This window comes from Taudactylus pleione, unplaced genomic scaffold (genome assembly GCF_031769625.1).
Source record: "Taudactylus pleione unplaced genomic scaffold, aTauple2 ptg000711l, whole genome shotgun sequence".
Classification (NCBI taxonomy): Eukaryota; Metazoa; Chordata; class Amphibia; order Anura; family Myobatrachidae; genus Taudactylus; species Taudactylus pleione.
The window spans coordinates 4,525,361-4,546,356 of record NW_028285113.1 but is presented as its reverse complement, the minus strand read 5'-3'; the positions used below and the strand labels follow the sequence as shown (position 1 = coordinate 4,546,356).

General features: G+C 46.5%; 1 protein-coding gene across 1 annotated transcript in view; it reads right to left on the bottom strand.

The window, feature by feature from the left end:
• Positions 1–20,656, bottom strand: part of ARHGAP42 (Rho GTPase activating protein 42) — a 332,632-nt gene extending 311,976 nt beyond the window's left edge. The window contains exon 1 of the mRNA XM_088456728.1: positions 20,179–20,656. Within this exon, the coding sequence (XP_088312854.1) occupies positions 20,179–20,467 (289 nt within the window). The 5' untranslated portion in view covers positions 20,468–20,656. The remainder of the gene's footprint in view (positions 1–20,178) is intronic.
• Between the last annotated feature and the right edge of the window lie 340 nt (positions 20,657–20,996).

Genomic DNA, 20,996 nt, shown 5'->3' with positions numbered 1-20,996 from the left:
ACAAGGGAGGAAAAAAAATGAATAGCAAGTTGCAAATTTGACATCTTCAGGAGAATAAATGCTACATATAGCTGTTAAAATAAATACCTTGTAGTTTCTCAGCTTCTAAAAAAAGAAAAAGAAAAAAAAGAATTCTTTATCGCTGCATTATCATCAAAAAAAGTTGTCCTCATGTGGCCCCTCCCCCTAACTGAGGCCCTGGTGGCTGTATCACACTTGTCTACTCTCCCCAAATATCCGAGACTCCAGGATTCTGAGGAATTCCCCCTGACTGCCGAGAGAACTGGGAACCCTTCCGCATCCCGCCAACATCCCTAATGGCAAGCATGCTGTCAGTGCAGACATTTTTCAAAACTTCAAAAACTCAGAGGGAGGGCTCGTTGGGAACCAGGGGTTTTGAGTTGAGAGACTAAGCACAAGGCACATCAAGAGCAGCTATTTAAAGATGGCTTACAAGGTTAAATTTGACAGTTTTACAGTACGGAACCGATAGAGCTCTGCGATAACCACAGGGGCTGATATATGATTAGATCACCCACAGGCACAACATTATTAGACATTTTAATTATTAGGTTATAAGCCTTAATTTGGTGATTGCCAATATAGTATAATGGGGGCCAAGGCCGTAACTAGGGTGGTGCGACCTGGCCATGGCACAGGGCACCGCAGGGCAAGGGGCGCAGTTTGGGCCTGTAAATTTTCCTGTTTATTATCATTCTCACTTGTAGCTTTCTCTTCTTTTATCCCCAGCATCTCCTGGCCTCTCCTATCTCTTCCCTGGTCCTTCCCCATGAGGCCATGGCCTTTTTTCAGATGCATGTCTTATGTCCCTATTTATCCCCAGCATCTCCTGGCCTCCCCTATCTCTGCCCTGGCCCTTCCCCATGAGGTCATGACCCTTTTTCAGATGCCTGTCTTATGTCCCTATTTGAAAATGGGAAGGGGCAGTGCTCTTTCTGGCACAGGGCACCAAAAAGTCTAGTTTACGGCTCTGATGGGGGCAAGGAGGCACAAACAGGAAACATTTCCTCTGTCCTGTGTGTATGTTTCCTTGAGTAGAATGTGGGCGGGTCATATATATCCCATTGCCATCTGTAACCCAGTCAGGGAGATGCCTCTGATAAATTGGCATGCACCTGCCAGGCTTGGGCGCGCTCTGACTGTTCCATCAATTTAGCAGTTTTATATAGCTCACCAGCCGGTGAGTGAAAATGGGTAGTGGGTGCATGGATCTGGAACAGCTTTATCTGCAGATATTAACCAAGCAACCCATACAGATTTCATTATTCCCCCCATCTTGCCCTCCACTAGGAAGCTGGCAGGATGCCAGAGGACTATACACTATTCTGGGAGCCCGTAGGTTCTGGGAGAGTTGGTAAGTATGGCTGCCAGCCTGACACATGTCCTCACTGAACTTAGTCTATGCGAAAAAGCCCAGTAACACCTCTTCGGTCATATGTGCAGATGCATAGGAAATGTGTAGGTCTCTGCTTCTCCCAAACTTGGTTGAGGTCAGTTCTGGAGCACACGTACTGTGGAAACATGGTAGATACACCTATATTCAGAGCGTATGTTGAACTCTGCATAAGTCACACACTGACTATGTTAATGATGGTGCACCTGCTTACACTGAGATCTTAAAGCACTGCGTAATACGTATGATACATGTTGGCATTATCTAAGCATTGGTAGATAATTATAGTAACTGCGTTCTTCCTATATATTTACTAATTGATCTGGTCCTATAATTGGGTTCAGTTGGGCGTGGGTTCAGCTGGAGTTTCTTAATGGCTCCTCACCTGAGAAAGACATTTTATACAAGATGACAACACCGATAAAATCAAATTTAATAGCGAAGCTATTTACAGTTAATATTTAGCCACACACACACCAATGAATGTTAAATCTCAACCGACTCTCACAATAAAACAAGGAAGGCTTCAACAAGCCTGCAGCAGATATGCATGGCCGGATTCTTCAATTTCTTTCATGATATTTGAGGCATGAACACAATTTCACTAATCTTCCCGCAGGAGCAACTGGAATCAAAACAGTATCAAGCATTTTACAGCAGTGCTTGCTGGGACTATTTGGTATAATTGGGTGTGACTGACAATCTCAGTTTTCTGAGTGTGTATGTTATCTTGCAGTGGTTGAGATCATACTTTACCCAACGCCTTTAAACATCTTATGACCAGAATAAAGGAGAGATACTGCAGGATTTACAATTCGTTTTACAATGCTTTAATGCCGCGCGTTTAAAGGAGATATCCATTCTACATTCCTGCTCCCAGCAAAATGAATGGGTAATGATGATTTCTGGGACACCTGCTATTGTGGCTACTACTGTGACAGATCATACCCCTGCCAAAAGAGGTCATCAGCGATGTTAACACATAAGGGGCGGGATGCATCAAGCTCTGCATTTTGCATCCCACTGATTGCAAGCATATCGCCATTTAGTAATGCTACATGCTTGTACAATTGCCGCTAAAATCACAAAGGACAGCTCTCCCAATAATAGCGGTCCTTAGCGATATAAGGACTTCAGGGTTTATGACTTGGGAGTCCTTCTGTGCATGTGAGGCCGTCAGCCAGCGCATGTGCAAGTAGCAAGGGACACTGGAATAGATCAGATTGGATCTCTCTCAGGGAATTATGCGGTGTGAAGCCCATAGGCTTCTACTAGGCAACGCCTACTGGGCACGCATGGGCGTTTCTAGAGAGGAGGGGGTCCGTGTGCAGTCTCCAACTTGGGACCCCTCCTCTCTGTCCGGCGACCGGCTGCGCCCTGAGCGGTGCGCGGCCAGCGCCGCACTTATAGACTCTGGGCACTAGAGTATGCCCAGAGTCTATAGGGCATGCACAGGTCACCGGGAAGATGGCAGTGGCGGCCATTTTCCCTGGACTGCGCATGGGAAAATGGCCGCAGACATTGGAGCCGATGTGGGACTCCGGAGAGGTAATTTTTATGGGTGCAGGGTGTGCGGTGCTGGCCCCCCCTGGACACCCTGCACCCATTATAGATATGTACACCATATTTGGAGGTTTGACTGCATTTTTGGTGTTGTACCAAACCTTTGTGTGAGATATAGTGGGGAAGTTGCCCAAACAGCTTCTAGCTATCATTTATAGAACAGTCTATGAAGTGACAGAAGCTGATTGGTTGCTATAGGCAACTTTTCCACTTTGACAGACCTCTCCCATAATGTGTGATTGGATGGTTGTAGCAGCTATCCAATCAGTGAGCCCAGAGAACTTTGCATAAAGCAGACAACATCCATTAAATGGCAGTTCTGTAGTGGTTTAGCCTTGTTATACAGGTCAGAGAAGAACAGAAAGACCGGTTCAAGCTGCAGGAGGGCAGGGGTATCTCAAATAAAATAACCATGTGTTACAACAGTGGCATGCAGAAGATCATCTCTGAGCTCACAGCACTTTGAACCTTGGATGGGTTACAGCAGTAGAACCATACTCGCCAACTCTCACTCACTGCCAGGGAGACTCCCTGAAATAGCAGCTATCTCCCAGTCTCCCTGAAGAGTCTACCAATCTCCCTGATTGCACCTTACCCCCATTATGTAGCGGTTATATTAAAAAAAACAGAGATATATATACATTTAAATGGGATCATTAGTATAATTTCCCTGCATTGGGTATAAGGCACAATGATTCCTATGGCTACATGCATTTTCTGAAAAGTATCAGTGTGTTTTAATCAACAAATAGATCTTACTAACTGCTTTTGGGCTCATTTAGATTTGGATGTAAGTCAATTTTATGACGTGTAGCAGTACATGTCCTCTTTACCGCCGCGCTCATAGGTGATGCTATCACAATCTCCCTGAAATACTTTTTTAAAAGTAGGCAATTATGGTTAGAATTCCACACCGGGTTCCACTCCTGTCAGCTGAGAACAGAAAACAGAGGCTACAGTGGGTACAGGCTCACCAACCAGGGGTGTATCTATAATTGGTGCAGGGTGTGCGGGGCTCACAGGGGGCTCACACCAAACACCCTGCACAAATATTTTTAATACATACCTCTCTGGAGTCCCACCTCGGCGGTATCGGCGCTGTAAAAATCGCCTGCAAAATAGCCACTGCTGCCAGTTTTGCACATGCTCAGTAGGGAAATCGCCGGGAAAATGGTCCCACGCCATTCCCCGGTGACCTGGGCATGTGCAGTAGACTCTGAGCACAGACTAGTACCCAGAGTCTACGTCTGCTGCGCTGCACCCAGTGCACTTCCGGCCGCCGGAGAGATAGGTGGGGGCACCGGACAGAGACTGCACACAGCCTGTAAAGTGAGAGTTAGGAGCTGATTGGTTGGTACTTAATCGCCGTCCACTTTATCTCTTTCCAAAGTTAAGTGCAAAGATCCCCATGTTCCAGAGCGCACACCATCTCAAGCTGGCTCCACAACATGACAATGAGTTCCGTGTGCTCCAATGGCCGCCACAGGCACAAGATCTCAGTACAGGATGGGAGATTGGCAGCATGAATTTGCAGCCGACAAATCTGCAGCAACTGTGCGATGCTATCGTCTCTCGGGAAACGTGGGCTCCTACTCAGTGGTGACTCACACCAACTGCCACCCCAAGCACTGCCGAACAGCGCTGGCCGGAACTCACTGGCAGTTGGTGCAGCTCCCCTATCTGAATTTTGGACTGCGCTGCAGCCTCACCTCTGGAGCCGCCACTGGTCCCTACCCATTACTAGAAAAGTGTGGCCTCTGAGTACAGAAGAAAAAGTTTCAGCGCTGAAGATATATTAATACTACACTAAATGGCAATTTAACGGTTTTACTTTAAATTGATCTGTCAGGTCAGAGTTTACCCCATGGCCATAATAATAAAAGCTCCCCATTTAGGATAGGATCCAGCAGCTTGCCATTTGCTTATCGCTGTACAAGTCTTTCTGCTTACCAGGCCAACTAAATTAAAAAAATCTTAATCAGGAAGTTAAAGGATTTCCCAAGATCAGATACGGATGGTCATGCCATTTCTGCGGCATTTGTCAAAACCACTTCTGGAATGGGAAAGTAGCTTGTTTACGCTATAGATTTCTATGGACAGTACAATTTTTTTAATTTTCTTGTCTGAGTTTCAAAATTCTCTAGAACGTTATTTAGGGAAACAGTCAAAAAAAAAAAAAAATTAAAATTGATGTCAGTTAATAGGAACCAGACGTGAACTCTCCACATCCTCGATAAACTGGTGACATCTGCACATCCCTTTCTTTTAAATTAATCGTAAACTGTACAGAGGGCAGCTATTCTAGATGTAATTAGAGAGTGTGGGAAAAATTCAGCTCACTGGACAAGCACAGAGATCCAGAAGTAGTATGAGGACAGTTTCTGAACAAATTTCTTTAAAAACGTTCTATGGTTATAAAATACTGAATTTTAAAACAAAATTCGTGAGAATTCAGAGTATCTGGCAGGCATAAAAACAGTAGACTCAAACATATTATGTAATAGGGGAAAATAAATACATTTCTCATCAAAGTCCACTGTGAAATTTTCTGTTAAATAGGAAAATAAACAGATATTGTTTTTGTAATACATCCTCTATAAGGGTGGGATTATATATTGTTGGAGCCTTCAAGTGCTGCGCTTTAAATGCAAAAAGATAACGTACAGGCGAAGCCATTCCTCACGCTCAAATATATAGTATTTCGATTGGAGCGATTGCTTTAATTCAGCTTTTCCTACAACTGTCCATAACGCTGCTGTAAAGCATTTTAAAATCTGCTCAAGCGATCAATACACTTGTGACATATCTATTTTAATTAACAGAAATTATTTAAGTTTGGAGACTTTATAAACGTCCTCATATCTGAGCAGACAGCCCCCATTATAAACAGTGAGATTACCAGCCCCACTTACAATGGTCAACAACCAACAGATAATCCAGGTGTTGGCAGGGGTGTAATAACCTACCAATCCTCTGCTGGTAATAATAGCTGCATACCCACAAAGAGGTTTTGCCAACCCTCTTACAGCTAAGCGTATACAAAAAGAGAAAAATAGTAGGTGGCGCTTATAACACACAACAGTGGATCATAATTCAACAATTTATTAATACATTTAAAACGTATCTTTAGCAGTAAGTAACAACATTATAATACTCCCGGCAGTGGGGTCACAAATGGGATCGGTATCATACATGCGTCCGGCGGTTCAAGTCCCGACGCTGGAAGACCGGCAGTGAAGATCCGGACAGGTAAGTATTTTAAGTATTCACTAACCCCCACCCTAACCCCCCCAAAGGGGTGCCTAACCCTAACCTCCACCCTGTAAATGCCTAACCATAACCTCCACCCTGTAAGTGCCTAACCATAACCCCCCCTGTAAGTGCCTAAACCTAACCCCCCCTTCCCTGCAGCCTAAACCTAAGTCTCCCAGGGGGGTGCCTAACCCTACCTCCCCCCGGGGGTGCCTATCCCTGACCTCCCCTTCCCCTAGCCTGACACTAACCCTCCCGGGGGGGGAGCCTAACCCTATGCCCCCCCCGGGAGCCCCTAACCTAACCTTCCCTCCCCCGTGACTGTCCGCACCCGCCGCCCGGCTTACCTTCGATTGGCATACCCGGCGTCGGGCTCCCGGCGTAGGTAAAGTGACAGGCGTCGGGATTTCGATGCCTGTCATTACACCCCTGCCAGGATTAGACTGCATCCCTCACAAATACATCAGTAAAATCAACAAAAATAAGAGCTCATGAATCAAATTAAATAGTATATATACACAGTACAATGACTGACTATTATCAGGCATAAAATAATTAGAGCGATTAGTATAGATAGGATCTCACTGTCCCATAGAGCTTTCTGTTGCAATAATAATCTCATACACCCAATAGTAAGTATGTAACAGTATCTTCTGGCTTGACACAAATCACAACGAGCTACCGGGAGCCAGCTCTCCACAGTACTCACAGTGTCCAGGCAATCGGTGTGAGCTAAAGCGTGAATATTCCTCCCAATGCAACGTCACGGCACTCTTCTCCACGGGACTCTCCAACCTATCCTCAACACATTTACCCGCCTTAGGTTGCACTGGGAGACTGCTCGCAGCTGCTAAGAAGCAGCCACAGCAGTCTCCTATGCCTGTGGGGGGGAGCAATCAAGCTGATCATGCCCCCCACTTGTTATGTGCCGGGCTGGGGGTGCTCAGAGCATCCCAGTCGCCAGTGCGAAGCGGGGCTGCAAAACTTGTTTGTTTTTTTTTCCTCGAAGGGGGCGTGACCACGCCCCCTGCAATTAGGCCATGCCCCCTTTTACCCGGGCCCGCCGCGGCTCTTGGCGGGCCTGTTAGCACTACAGTAACACTATAAAACACCAGGGACACATTGGGCCTGATTCAGAGATGGACGCTAATGCAATCGCAGCTTCGATTTTGCATGGAAAGCAGATGTGAAAATATGCTAATGTTTCCAAAGCCTACCAGAGCATAGCGATGTCCCCTGCTGCCTCTCATACCCGTCCGATGGCGTACAACAGCGTAAACATTGGTTACATCGATGTAGATCGGGCAGCCACGCTGCTTGCAGGTCAAGTCTGACCTACCTCAAACACTGCCGTTCTCCTGACACGCCAAGGGCTCTCATGGTGCGTAGGACATTGCAATGGCTAAATTATGCACGCCCATGAAACAGCGTTTAAACTGTCAGACACGCCTGCGTTTTCCTAACCACCCCCCTTACCCCCCTGTCACTCACTTTGCGAATGGATCCTCTGTACGGGCATAATCGCAAACCAATCGTTGCACGTGCGCTGTTCGGCATAGGCGCATGACAATGGCAAACAATCGCTCAATCTGCGTAAATATCGGCAGTGCGTAAATGTCTGAATCGAGCCAATTGCACGACAGGTGCGTAGGACTCAATATTTAACTGGTTTGTGCTGTCAATGAACTCATGGAGAATTTCCCTTCTCCTGCATCAACAATATGGCATAATTTAGGAGAGGACACAACAGTGATTTATGCAAAAAATTGTGAGCAGGTTGCTATGGCCGTCAGCCAGCAAAGTACTTGGAGTTTCTGAGAAGAAGAAGAGTCTGTTTTTGATATCATCGTCTGTTGGAAAACACTAGTTGCGGGTCATTAGGATGGATCATTTCTTAGGCCCTCATTCAGAGCCGTACGCTCTGAGCAGAGCGCACGCTCTGAATGAGGGCCGGGCTCCATTTTCATGGAGCGTCCTCCTGGACGCTCGTATAGCTGTGGGTCACCACCCACAGCCTATACGAGCGTGCTTTGTGATGGCCGCGATGGTCGAGACCATCGCGACCATCGAAATTGCGAGCCGGAGCCTGCGGTTGAGGTTTTCAACCGCAAGCTCCGGAGTGATTTTGGCTCTATCAGAGCCAAAATCACTCCCACTGACATCACTAGTGATGTCAGTGGGCCGGCTTCTGACGGGAGGCGTTCCCGTGGGAACGCCCCCGTCAGGGAGGCACGCCCCCGGCACGCCCACCAAAGGGGGCGTGCTGTCAATCAACATTGACAGCACGCCCCCTTTGATCGGACACAACGAGCGAAGGACTTTCCTTCGCTCGTCGCGTCTGGCGCATGCGCACGACGGAGCTTCCTCCGTCGTGCGCATGCTCAGTCCATAACATCGACCCACTTGCGAGCGGACAGCCGCTCGCGAGTGGGTCTGAATCAGGCCCTTAGTCTATAGAAAGTTCATTTTCTTGTAACTGTTCTTTTTTGATTTTATTTTAATATATATATTTCACTAAAAGCCGAAACTGAATGCAACCAACCTCTTGTAAGTCTGTGAGACGCACTTGCCACCGAGATAATCAATTTTATAAGAAAAATTAGCTCTATACTGTGGGATCTGAGGTGGTTTAAATTCCTTAGTGTGTACACACTAAACGTGCTCACAATGCGATATCATGAGCTATTTCCCTTGTACTCTCCCCGGAACCCCCCCGGCACTCCAGGACATGATATGGTGCTAAAAAGTGTCCAATCTGACTAAAGATCTATCTGCACAAAATAGTGTATGAGATTGGCAAATCTGAAGATGCGATGTACGACCAGTGGGTACGCGCATCGTGAGTGGACGTATTTTACGCGATTTGTCATTCCGATGCATCGAAATTGGGTGAATCCTGTAAAATATCGTCTAGTGTGTACGCACCTTAACTTAAATGTGTCACCAGAGATGGTTAACCAATAGTGCACTGCGGGCCTGATTCACACCCGCTCGCGAAAGCTGAGTGCTCGCAAGCGGATCGATGTTGCCCTAGTGTGCATGTGCACGATTGAGGGAGCTCCATCGTGCGCATGCGCGAGACCCGAATAGCGATGGCCAAGCCGTCGCTATGGGTCTCGCACCAAAGGGGGCGTGCTGTCGATGGTGAGCGACAGCACGCCCCCTTTGTTGGGCATGCCGGGGGCGTGGCTGCCCAGACGGAGGCGTTTCGTCTGGGTCCGCCCCACTGACATCACTAGTGATGTCAATGGGAGTGCTTTTGGCTCTGAGAGAGCCAAAAGCACTCCTGGGCTTGCGGCAGCGAGACCCTACCGCAGGGTCTCATCGCAAGCCTGATGGTCGCGATGGTCTTGACCATCGCAACCATCTTTTTGGCTGCTCGCATAACCTGTGGGTGGTAGGACGGCCCTGATTCAGAGCGAGCGGCTCTGAATCAGGCCCTGGGTTCAAAATTTGCATAACAGCCAATCAGATATTGTGGCAGTACTGTGGCATAATGGCTAGCCCCAGGGGTGTTTTTAGGGAGGAGGGGGCCCATGTGCATTCCCCGTCACGGGCCCCCTCCTAACACCCTGGTGGCCGGCAGGCGAATGACGCGGCTGGCCCGGTCATTGCAGAATCAGTAGACTCTAAGCACTAGAGTGTGCCCAAAGTCTACTGTGCATGCACAGATCGCCGGGGAAATGGAACAGCCACCATTTTCATGGCGATTTCCTCACAGCATATGCTCAAAACACCAGAATTTTTGGGGGCATTTTGAGAAGCACTGAGAGACCTGATGCGGGACCTCGGAGAGGTAAGTTTTAGTGCACCCATTATAGTTACACCCCTGGTTAGCACTCTTGCCTCACAGCACTGACGTCCTGAGTTCAATTCCCTTGTGTGCTTGTATGTTAAGGAACTGACTCAGATGTATGCTACCCCGATGGTTAGTGCACATCTCCGATGTTTGGGAGTCTACGCTTGCGCAGGACCTGCGATCTGGCACACAGTTCCCTCAAGCTTCTGCCTGATCGTCAAGCAGAAGTACTTGGGGGGTGGTTCGGGGACGCGGACGACCTGCGTTCCCAGAAATGGGGTTGGTTTTGACTCTATTTTCTAGGAGTTCTGAGGCCAGTGTCTGCGTCCTCACTAGCAGTCAGGAGTCGGCCAGCCTGCATAAGTTGAGGCTTACTCAGCTGGCCGATGCCATGAACATAGCAACCGATGATCCAAGGCTGAGTCCTCAGTCGCAGCGCTGGGATGGCAGATGCTGACAGGAGGCGTCTCTTCTCTTCAGACGCCTCCTGCAGCATTACTGGAACAGGGGGATGTAGTCGGCATCCCGATATTCAGATTTCCAGCAGTAAGAATGTCGGCAGTGGGATCCCGACGAGTCAGAACGCCAACAACTTGTAACGGTAAGTATGAGTGTTAGTGTTAGGCTGCAGGAGGGGAGGGTTAGGGCTAGGCTGTGGGGGAATGAGGTTTGGCTGAGGGAGTGGGTGTTGGGTTAGGCTGTGGGAGGGGTGAGTTAGGATTAGGGTAAGGGTTAGACTGAAAATACTTACCAAAATTTCCTGGAATTTCACTGCTGGGATCTCGCTGCCGGCATTCTGACCACTGGGATTTTGAATGCCGGGATGCCATACCCAACCAGGAACAGAACCTGATATGAATTATATATATTTTCTGTACAGAGCTTTGTAAATTGGTGCCACTATATAAATAAACGATGATAATACTTTAATTATCTATCTTGCACTAGACAGATAAATGCTGGGGGCTGATTGGCTGCATATGTTCAATATCACTGTGCCATTCTGCTCCCATCACTGAATTATAAACCGGTGATGCCGATTAAATAAACCCAAATGAACAACATCGCTGACTTTTCGGACCTTCCCCACCCTTGCTTACTTCTCCTCTGCGGGAGGAGCCTGGAGAGGAGATGCAGGTTGCTGGTAACGGGGGCTGGGCTGGACTATTTGCAACATTAGGCCTCTCCCCATCATGGTGAAAATACAGCAAATTGAGATACACTAAATGGTGCTATTATCAAAGAAACGCGTCATATTGGCCACGTTCCATCCCCATGGACCATGATTACCGGCATTATTCTCCCCATCCTGCTCACTTCACTAAGAAGTGGGCTGGTTGTGGGACAAACACCCACTCTTCCAAGAATCCAGGGGAGGCCCCAAACATTCAGGAGTCTCCACAGGTTCTGGGAGAGTAGGTAAGCATGACCTTCCCTCTGGGAGATACCAGAGGGGAAGACTAAGTAGCAAATGCTGTGCGCATGGTGATGTGATTTGTGTCATCCCCCCATGGCGTGAAACTACAAATCACGCCATCAAGCTGCAGAGACAGGTCCATGATGACTCAATTTACATCGAATTGCACCATGAAGCCCTCACCAGGGACCCCCTCACAATCCAGGAGAGTAAGCAAGTAGTACAGTAAGCGAATAAAGCAGCCAGGTGCGTTCATCATACTAAAGTCCTGTTACTGCAGTTCTATCCTTACTATGTGCAGTAACCACACAGTAAGCACATCTCTCCCCAGGTTTCATGTACACAGCTCCCTCTGCTCCAGGCACCATTAGAGATCAAGTGAAATAAAGGTTTAATAGAATACATAGATGAGCAAATATTTGTGATGCATAACTGGGACTAAACATAGTTACAATAATTGGTCGCTATGCTAGGGTCACTTTCTAGCTAACATCATCTAATGCCCAATAAAGAAGAAAAGTCATTTTGAAACTTGACTCCGTTTATAACTTTAACCCAATTACTGGGCCATTTAAACTACAATGGTCTGCAAGTAGCCAGGAAAAACAATCTCGGCTTTTGTTTTAATATATTTTACCAGGAAACATGAATAGAGGTTAATCTTGTTTCCCAGTATAATCTGGGATTCATCGTGGAGATATGCAATTATATCCCATGGAATTAAAACTGCAAAATTAAACTAGCCTTTAGGATGATCTGGAAATCACATTACATTAAACCCCCATTTTTTTTATATACACTATTAACCTTTAAATGAGTGCAAGAGGAGCAAATGTACGGCTGAGAGTGACACCACGTCATCTATTTTACCCATATGCTCTAGACCAGGGATGGGGAACCTTTTTTCTGCCGAGGGCCATTTTGATACATATATAACATTATTTGCGGGCCTGGTCTAGGCCATGCCCCCTCCGTGTGATGTCACATAGGGGCGGAGCCACAATCGCTGGTGATTACAGCAATGCCCGGAGCGTGCTGAGGAGGTTCCGGGGAGCTGTAAGGGCAGCGGTGTGACCGTCTGAAGCATCCTAAGGATGCTCCAGGTAGCACTGCTGCAAAGATTCTGGCTGCAGTGTGCCATTCTAGGCACCCTGCTTGCCAAATGAGGCCATGAGAGGCTAGCAGAAAAAAGCTCCGAGGGCCAGACCAAATGATACCAAGGGCCTTATAAGGCCCCCGGGCAGGAGGTTCCCCACCTCTGCTCTAAACGGTACGTTTTTGCACATTTTGGGCCTCATTTATCAACATACTACATATGATAAATGGTGCTCAAGCCAATCAGCTCCCAACTGTCATTTTTCAAACAGATGACAGTTGGGAGATGATCGGCTGGAGCACCATTTTCAAACTCATTGTGAATGATAAAGTTTGTTGAAAAATGAAGCCCTTTGTCTTGTTATACTTGCCAAGCTTGCCGACTTCCTGGCTGCCTCTTCTAGGAGGCAGCAGCCAGATTGGCATGGCAGGGGGGCGTGGCCAGCACAAGGAGGCGGGGCTGGCGAGACTACGAGTATTTGTGGGTGGGATGGGGGCGGGGCCACACGATCACATCATTTTGGCCCCGCCCCTGCTACACAATGCTAATATTACAGGCATTGTGAAGCAGGGGGCGTGAATCACGTCACCGCCCCCCCCCCTACTACGGGGGTTTCAAAGGTAATTGCGGTGGGGATAGGAGGGGTGGGCGGCAGCCAGGAGGATTGCCTGCCTTCCCGGGAGGGGCATCCGATTTTCGGGAGGCTCCCGACCAAGTATGGCTTGCACAGTATCAGTATATACACTTTGTGAGGCACTGCGGACCATTATAAATACAGAATAATAATAATAACAACAATATGTAAGATAAAATAGAAGAAGGCAATGTGAGAGTATACAATATCACACATAATAAGATGAGAAACGTCACACACTGATCTGATTCACTACAAATCTCTTCTTATCCATTTTATCTACTTGCTCTATACATAATGTTATTACTTAATGTAAGTCACCTCCATATTCCTCTCTTCAGTGTGCCATCATTGTCTTCTACTCACTCCCCACCGAGCTTCCCTGATTATTTCATAGGAAAGTCTCTTCTTAAACTTCATGTTTTACCCCCTATGGTATTCTCCCACCTAAACCATCCAATGTTCAACTTTTCTCCCCAGACACATTAGTGTCTGAACTTTTCTTGTTCCCCCGCTAAAGATAACTCCTTTGTACTTGTAAAAACTTCAACAACAAAACGGATTTCCTGCCTACACACATTTTATGTTGGCATTGTTATAGCCACAAAGTCATTTTCTGTTGTCAAATTATGCTACTTGTCACAGTCGGCCATTTTATTATCACTAAGCACATCTGTTACAAGGTATCTGTCTCTAGGCCCAGCAGCTTCTCTCTACCTATGCTCCAAACTCTATACCGTGCCCTCTACTGTTCCCTACTCCGATCTTTGCTTTGAATATCACCTATATACGTTATACCATCACATTCTTCAGGTGCATATGGATACAGCTCCAAAATGAAAAAGACATGGAACTCTATTGTTGCTGCTTTTTTTGAACAGAAGCTACCAGAAGATATATTTATGTTAGGCCTATTACGCCTTAGGGAAATGGTGGATAACTCCAAGCACTAGAAGGTGGCAAAACTTGGATCCGTCTTCAAAAGCCCAAGGTGGATTATTTCACCCGACAATGCCACAATTAGAGGAACTGTACAGTGGAGGTGGGGACAGGATGACGTTACTCAATGTGAAACGCGTCATCAAGACTCTTGACTGAGCACTGTCTGGGGGGCTAAAATATTAATGGAGAACAAAACTGGTCATGGGGATCATTGGTCCTTATAGTATCTGCCTGAGATATACACAAACTGAGCATAAGCACAGAGATACTAACCACCCATCAGAAATGCAAGTTCTCAGTTGCATGGTCGGCCATGACCAGGGCCGTAACTAGGGTGGTGCGACATGTGCCTTGGCACAGGGCACCGCATGGCAGGGGGCACTGTTTGACAGCGCCTGTCAATTTTCTGTTTATAATCATTCTCACTTCTAGCTTTCTCGTCTTTCATCCCAGCATCTCCTGACCACTCCTATCTTCTCTCTGGCCTACTTCCCCTCCATCTGGCCACCTCGCCAAGCAGCTTAGTCACATCCTACTTTACACACACATTTCAAAATACTGGCAAACCTGGGACTCGAATCCATCACCTCTGCATAAGTATTGTGTATCATCACTGCGGCCATTGGATTCACACTGTATTTGGCAGTGACACCTGGATAAAAGTGGTACAAAAGGGATCGTAGTACCCCTTCATCATACCGGACAAATCAAATTTGGGTGCGTGTCATGTCCCTATTTGAAAAAATGGTGGGTGGGTGCCAATGCTCTTTCTGGCCCAAGGCACCAAAAAAAAAAAAGTCTAGTTACGGCTCTGGCCTTGACCATGAATGGACCATGTGTATTTAGTGAATGCACATAGAGAGTTCCATCAATTGCCTAAGAACAAAGCATTTTATAGACTTCTGCATGGGGAGAAACTTACTGGTGATGACGATCTTATCGTCACCGGTAACCTAACTCCTTAGATGTAGAACGTAATGCAACGACAAGCCTCTTCATTCCTGAGAGTGAGGAAAGCCCACGCGCGGCCAGAAACATGTTCACTGGATACCGAACAACGTTCGTGACGTCATCACCCTGCAGGAAGAGGCCAGATTTAGGCCCACCGGCTCTAAAAGATCATGAGATTAGTGCAGTGTTGGCTAACCTTGACACTCCAGCTGTTATGGAACTACATAACCCAGCATGCACTGCTACAGTTTTGCTATTAGGGCATGCTAAAACTGTGGCAGGGCATGCTGGGATATATAGTTCCACAACAGCTGGAGTGTCAAGGTTAGCCAACACTGGATTAGTGTCACAGGATCTTCAGCCTAAACAGGCCATCCAGTAAATACAAGTACTAGACAGAGGGGGAGAGGCAAAGTTGTACACTTGTTGTGCATGACCATTCTTTGCCGTTTGCCTTTTACTCAAGCTGTGATAATATTAGAGAATGTTTGCATGACAGGTAAACTTTTGGATTGCTGTAAACAAAACAAACTTCTGGATGCATTTGTTGGCAAGCCGCAATACAAACTAGCATAAGACACAGCTTACTGAATACATATACAAACACTGACATGGTACAAAGGATTGATCGGAGTATTCTGAATGCTGTGCAGACACTTTTGATGAATTTACCAATGCAGGCTTTATGGAATATTTACTATTAAAAGAAAAAGACATTTGGGACCAAAAGTGAGAATGTTCCTCCAAAATACTGACAATTAGGAGGAATATAGCAGGCTGTGCAGTAAATCAGAACAAATCCCAGAGTGAATTGGACTGTGATCAGTCTCCTCCCTCAGGATGTACTAAATGCCAGCAGAGGTTAGAAAGGAGACATAACATAAACAACTTGCTAATTGATATCATTTTACACGGCTTCAATTTACTCTTTTATGAGAAAATGGTGAGGGTCCAGCTCCAAAACTTTCCTTTAAATTAGCAAGCTTGCATATTTCTAACCAATGTCTCTATTCTTCAGTTTACTGTACATAAAGGGGCTTATTTAAAAGGGTGGCACTTAAAGCAATGATGGTCTTAAAACCCATGCCAGCCAAATATCTACATTTAGCAGTTTAGTACAGTGATAGGTAACCTAATAAACTTCAGGGGGAGAATGGCAGCCCTCTAACAGTCACTGTACATGGGGCCGTACACATAAACCTTAGTCTTAGTAATAAATACCTTTATCCAAAGAGACACATACCTGATCTGGTGTAATCAGACAAATGAAAGCTGATTTTAATAGGTCGCTACTGGTTACCCATAACTACTCTTAATACCATTACATAGACACACCTTGGGATAGCCCACCTTGTATGGAGCAACAGAACCTTTGTGTTACCTTATGCTAGGTATACACTGACCGATATAATCGGCCGTTCAATTGAACGGCCATTATATTGTGTCTGCGTCAGCCACTGTGTACAGACGATATGTCTGTGAATGACATTGTTCACAGACATATTGCTTGGGCTGCAAAGCTAGCCCTAGGCATAGGCAAACTGGGCAAATGCCTAGGGCATTTGGAATGACTAGGGGCATGCCTACAGCTGGCACGGACGGAGGTTTGGGGCACACCGAAGGGACCTGCTGGATGTGGCAAGCTGAGAGACTCTCTGCTCTGGTGGCGCGGCTATCACGATAGGAGCTCTCAGCTCCGATTTGGCAGCTCAAACAGGCGGGGGAACAGAGACAGTCAGTGGGGGGCAGTAGGTAATAACAAAAATGGCAGATGGAGGAGGGCTGTGCATGCCCTGCCACAACAGCTCTTCCCCCAATGGGCATTTGCTGTGTCCAGCAGGCAGAGCACCTGCACCAACTCCTCTGCCTGCCAGTGCCAGCCACCCCCACAAACAGCAGCTCTGGGTGGACCTGCCGGACCAGATGCAATGCACAGCCAGCCAGGTGATGGGTGCTGTGCTGGGAGAGGGGCGCTTTGCTGGTTAAGGGGATGATGGGTGCTGTGCAGTGAGGGGAGAGGGGGCTGGGTGAGGAGTGATGGTTGCTGTGCTGGGAGAGGGGTGCTGTGCTGGTTAAGGGGATGATGGGTGCTGTGCAGTGAGAGGAGAGGGGGCTGGGTGAGGAGTGATGGATGCTGTGCTGGGAGAGGGGTGCTGTGCTGCTTAAGGTGTTGATGGGTGCTGTGCAAATTTTCATATTGAATGCAACGTTAAGCTTGGTGGTGAGATTATCTGCTAAGGCGCACCAGCCAAAATCTTGCCTAGGACACCAAATACGTTTGGGCCGGCTCTGGTCATCTGTGCATCACAGCTGATGCCCACTATATATGCAGATATATTGGTGCATCGTGCTGTGTGTATGGGCAGTCGGCCGACTGCCCATACACTTGTGTAAATGTCCGCACATTAGTGACTCACGACACATAGGTTTCATGATTAGTAAGCGTGTATGCAGTTACCAATTGTCAGATAGGACGGCGGACCGTCCGGATGGCCGATCCATTGTCCCGGTGTGTACCCAGCTTTAGAAATTGATGATGATGATGATGATGATGATGATGATGATAATGATAATAATATAGTCTACCACAATAATATATCAAGTTACAGAAGTTCTATAGAAAACATGCTTTTATCTAGAGAAGCTGGTATATTTGCTACGTTTGTGGTGTGTTACAGTTAAACGTTATTGTTACACTATACGCATAAAACATAAAAACAACAAACACATCAGGGAAAATTAAAACTATTACATTATTACTAGCAGACGGTTTGACAGCGTAACAGTGATTAAAGGAGGGAAAAAAAAAAAAAAACTTCAACTAAAAAATGTAAATGAAACCACACATGGCATTTATGGTACCTATGGGTGAGCCATGATAAAACAAACCCTTCATTTCCCTACCAAATGGAAAAGAAAACAAAAAGAGGAGTGCACATAATTTGCTGAGTACATCTGCAAAGAAATTTCAAAGTACAGTTCTCTATTAATTACCAACATAACTCTCATAAGAAAAGACAAAAAAAGTTCAATGTCCCATATGGCAGTGTGGGTGGTGTAAACAATTGAGAGACTTTACATTGGCTTTGGATGTAATCACAGTAATTGATATCCTAATAATTATACATAACAGATATTTTTTATATTTTTATTTATATACACGAAGGCCATTGTATGCCTTTGTGCATATATATATATATATATATATATATATATATATATATATATATATATATATATATATAAAAATATTAAAAGAGAATATTTGAATCTTGGCAAATGATGCATAACTATGAACATAACTGGCTTGATTCAGAGGTGCCCACTATTGCAGCCGCAACTTTGTGTTTTGCCACAACGTGACTGCTTTTAATGCTGCGGGTGATGGTTTCCGTACAGAGACGCCCACTGGCTTGGGCACTAATCTGCCGCTGTGCGTATTAAGATGCACCATTGGTCGCACTATCGGAGTTTGCACGAGCCCTATGGAGGTGCAGTCTCCGTCTGGACATGGCCACCTGTGTCAGTGCAACTACGTCTGACTGCGACAAGCTCGCGTATGGCTAACCAGCCCCCTTACTACCCAGAAACGGCCATCGAATTGCCTTTCTCTGCGTCCAATTTCGTTCTGTGGGCCTAACTCAGCAAGGATCACTATTGGGATGGAGGTAGCATTCGTGCACACAGTTCTGCTGCGAAAATATGCTAATAATTGCAATCGCAAATCACTCTCACTGACAACATGTAGACACCCACTTCCCCTCTCGCACATCCATAATACCTTGCAATCTAGCCAAAACATCAGTAACATCGAAGTACATCGGAGCCACTCGCACATTTAAGGCAGGTCTGACCCTACCACTAAATTGCTAACTTTCCTGCACGCAGTGAGAGCTCATGCTGAGTCCGCCACCGCAGTGGCTAAGTGTGCACGCCACTACAACAGCGTTACAACGCACTGACACGCCTGCATTTCTCCAACCACCCCACCATCACCCCCCCCCCCCCCAACGGTACTTCCTGTCAATCACTCTGTGATGGGTCTGCATATAGGATTTATTAAGCATTTCTAAAAGTAAAATTTACTGATTCTGAGTGGGACGCAAGGGAAAATGTGGACGGATCTTGCATATATCTGCATACTGTGTGTGCACCGTAAAAAGCCATTGTGCATGTGCTGGACCGGCTATATGCACACAGACGGAGATTGACCAGTATGTAAGGATTCATCGGTCCATTGACGAAGAACATTATCAGTTAAATTGGCATTTCTGGGCATAACTGGGCAGGCGACCATGCGCATACACAGACCGGATCCGTCTCACGGGCGTGGAAGCCGACTTCCGTGCTCGTTCACAGCGTGCGGGCGCTGGTGGGACGTCTGTTTCTTATATTTCATTTGCACCCAGCATGGCGTGGGCGCAAGTCCCAAAACTAATGATGGCAGCTGCGGACATAAAAACAGTGGGCGGATTCTCGTATTAGTATAAGTAAGCAGGCTGCTGTATCCGTACGGAAAATTTCCCTTAGATGCATGCGGATGAATCAGAATGAGCCCCAAAATGTGCATTTATGACCCCTCTTTTCTTATCTGAGACATAGGACTTTTTCTATGACTTACTAGAAATCTCATACCCAGCCTGGGAGCCAATACTTTCCATCCAAGCAACAAAAACAAACTTCTGAAAACTTTTTTTTAATTTTTTTTTAAAGAGGGTCTGCAGCAGTTGCAAGAGTTTGCAATGAAGATATAAGAAGCGGGTATGGATCACTAGGTCTACAATAAAAAGGTAGACGATGTCGACCTTCAGACCCTGTCGACCTATTGCCTGTCTAACTTGTATTGACTACCTAAACATTGTCTACCTTTTTACTGTAGACCTAAAGACCGGTTACCATAAAATAAGAAGTTGCCTCTATTTGGGTCACTGTCTGGTCTCCCTTTTAGAGTGTCCAACTTTTGATTGTGGTTATCTGATTACAAAGAGACACATCCAGGAATACTTTACATTGTAACATTGAAACTTCAACAACAACAAAAGTTTTCGTCTGCAGTGATCAGCACAACACACAGGCTTGCTGGAACATGTCAGTCCCTGTGGGTACTTACTTCTCAGCGCCCCGACCAGCATGTTCCCGTCTTTGATCAACTCCTTAATAAACTTATTGGTCCTGTCCAGCTCGATTTCATGACACTTGAGCCTTTCCCTGAAGTCTGGGCTGTCCAGGTAGGAATCGCTGAACTCCAGAGTCGGCAGCCCCATGGTGGAAGCCTCAGATCTTTGCAGGAAGGGAAGTAACAAAGTTGCACAGAGATGTGCAGTAGCAATGTGCAGACAGGCAGAGGACTCAGCTAGACGCCCAGGAGTAGCGCAGGGATAGGGAAGGGTGGGCTGCATTCACTGTCACCCAGCTGCATTGTCCCCCTGACCAGCAGACTGCTGCACAGAGGAAACTCAGTCAGTGGTGGAGCTCAGACATTTCCGGCAGTTCAGACTCCTTTTTCTTCACTCAGTCTCTCCCCTCCCTGCAGCTCCCCAATGATCACAATGCAGCCAGGCTGATCAATGCTGCTAAGCCACTGCTCCTGAAATCCCAGCACAAGCTAAACTCTGATCTCAAAGATTCATCCCCCCCCTCCTGCACTTCTGCCACACAGGGACTCCCAGCAAGGTCACACTCAGGTCACCTCACATTCCTAGATAAATTGGAAGGTGGGATGCTTCCCCCCCCCCCCCTCCACCTTTGTCCTGTCTGCAGAAAAAAAAATATGATGCAGGGTTACCGTGTTGCAGCAAAATGCTGATGACATCAACGTGATCTTTAGTTACCTCCAGGTGAAACTTCCCACTTCTCTGCCTGGGGGAAAAAAAAAAAAAACTTTTAAAAGACATTAGGAAGAGTAAAGAAAGGGGAAAAGTTTGGAAA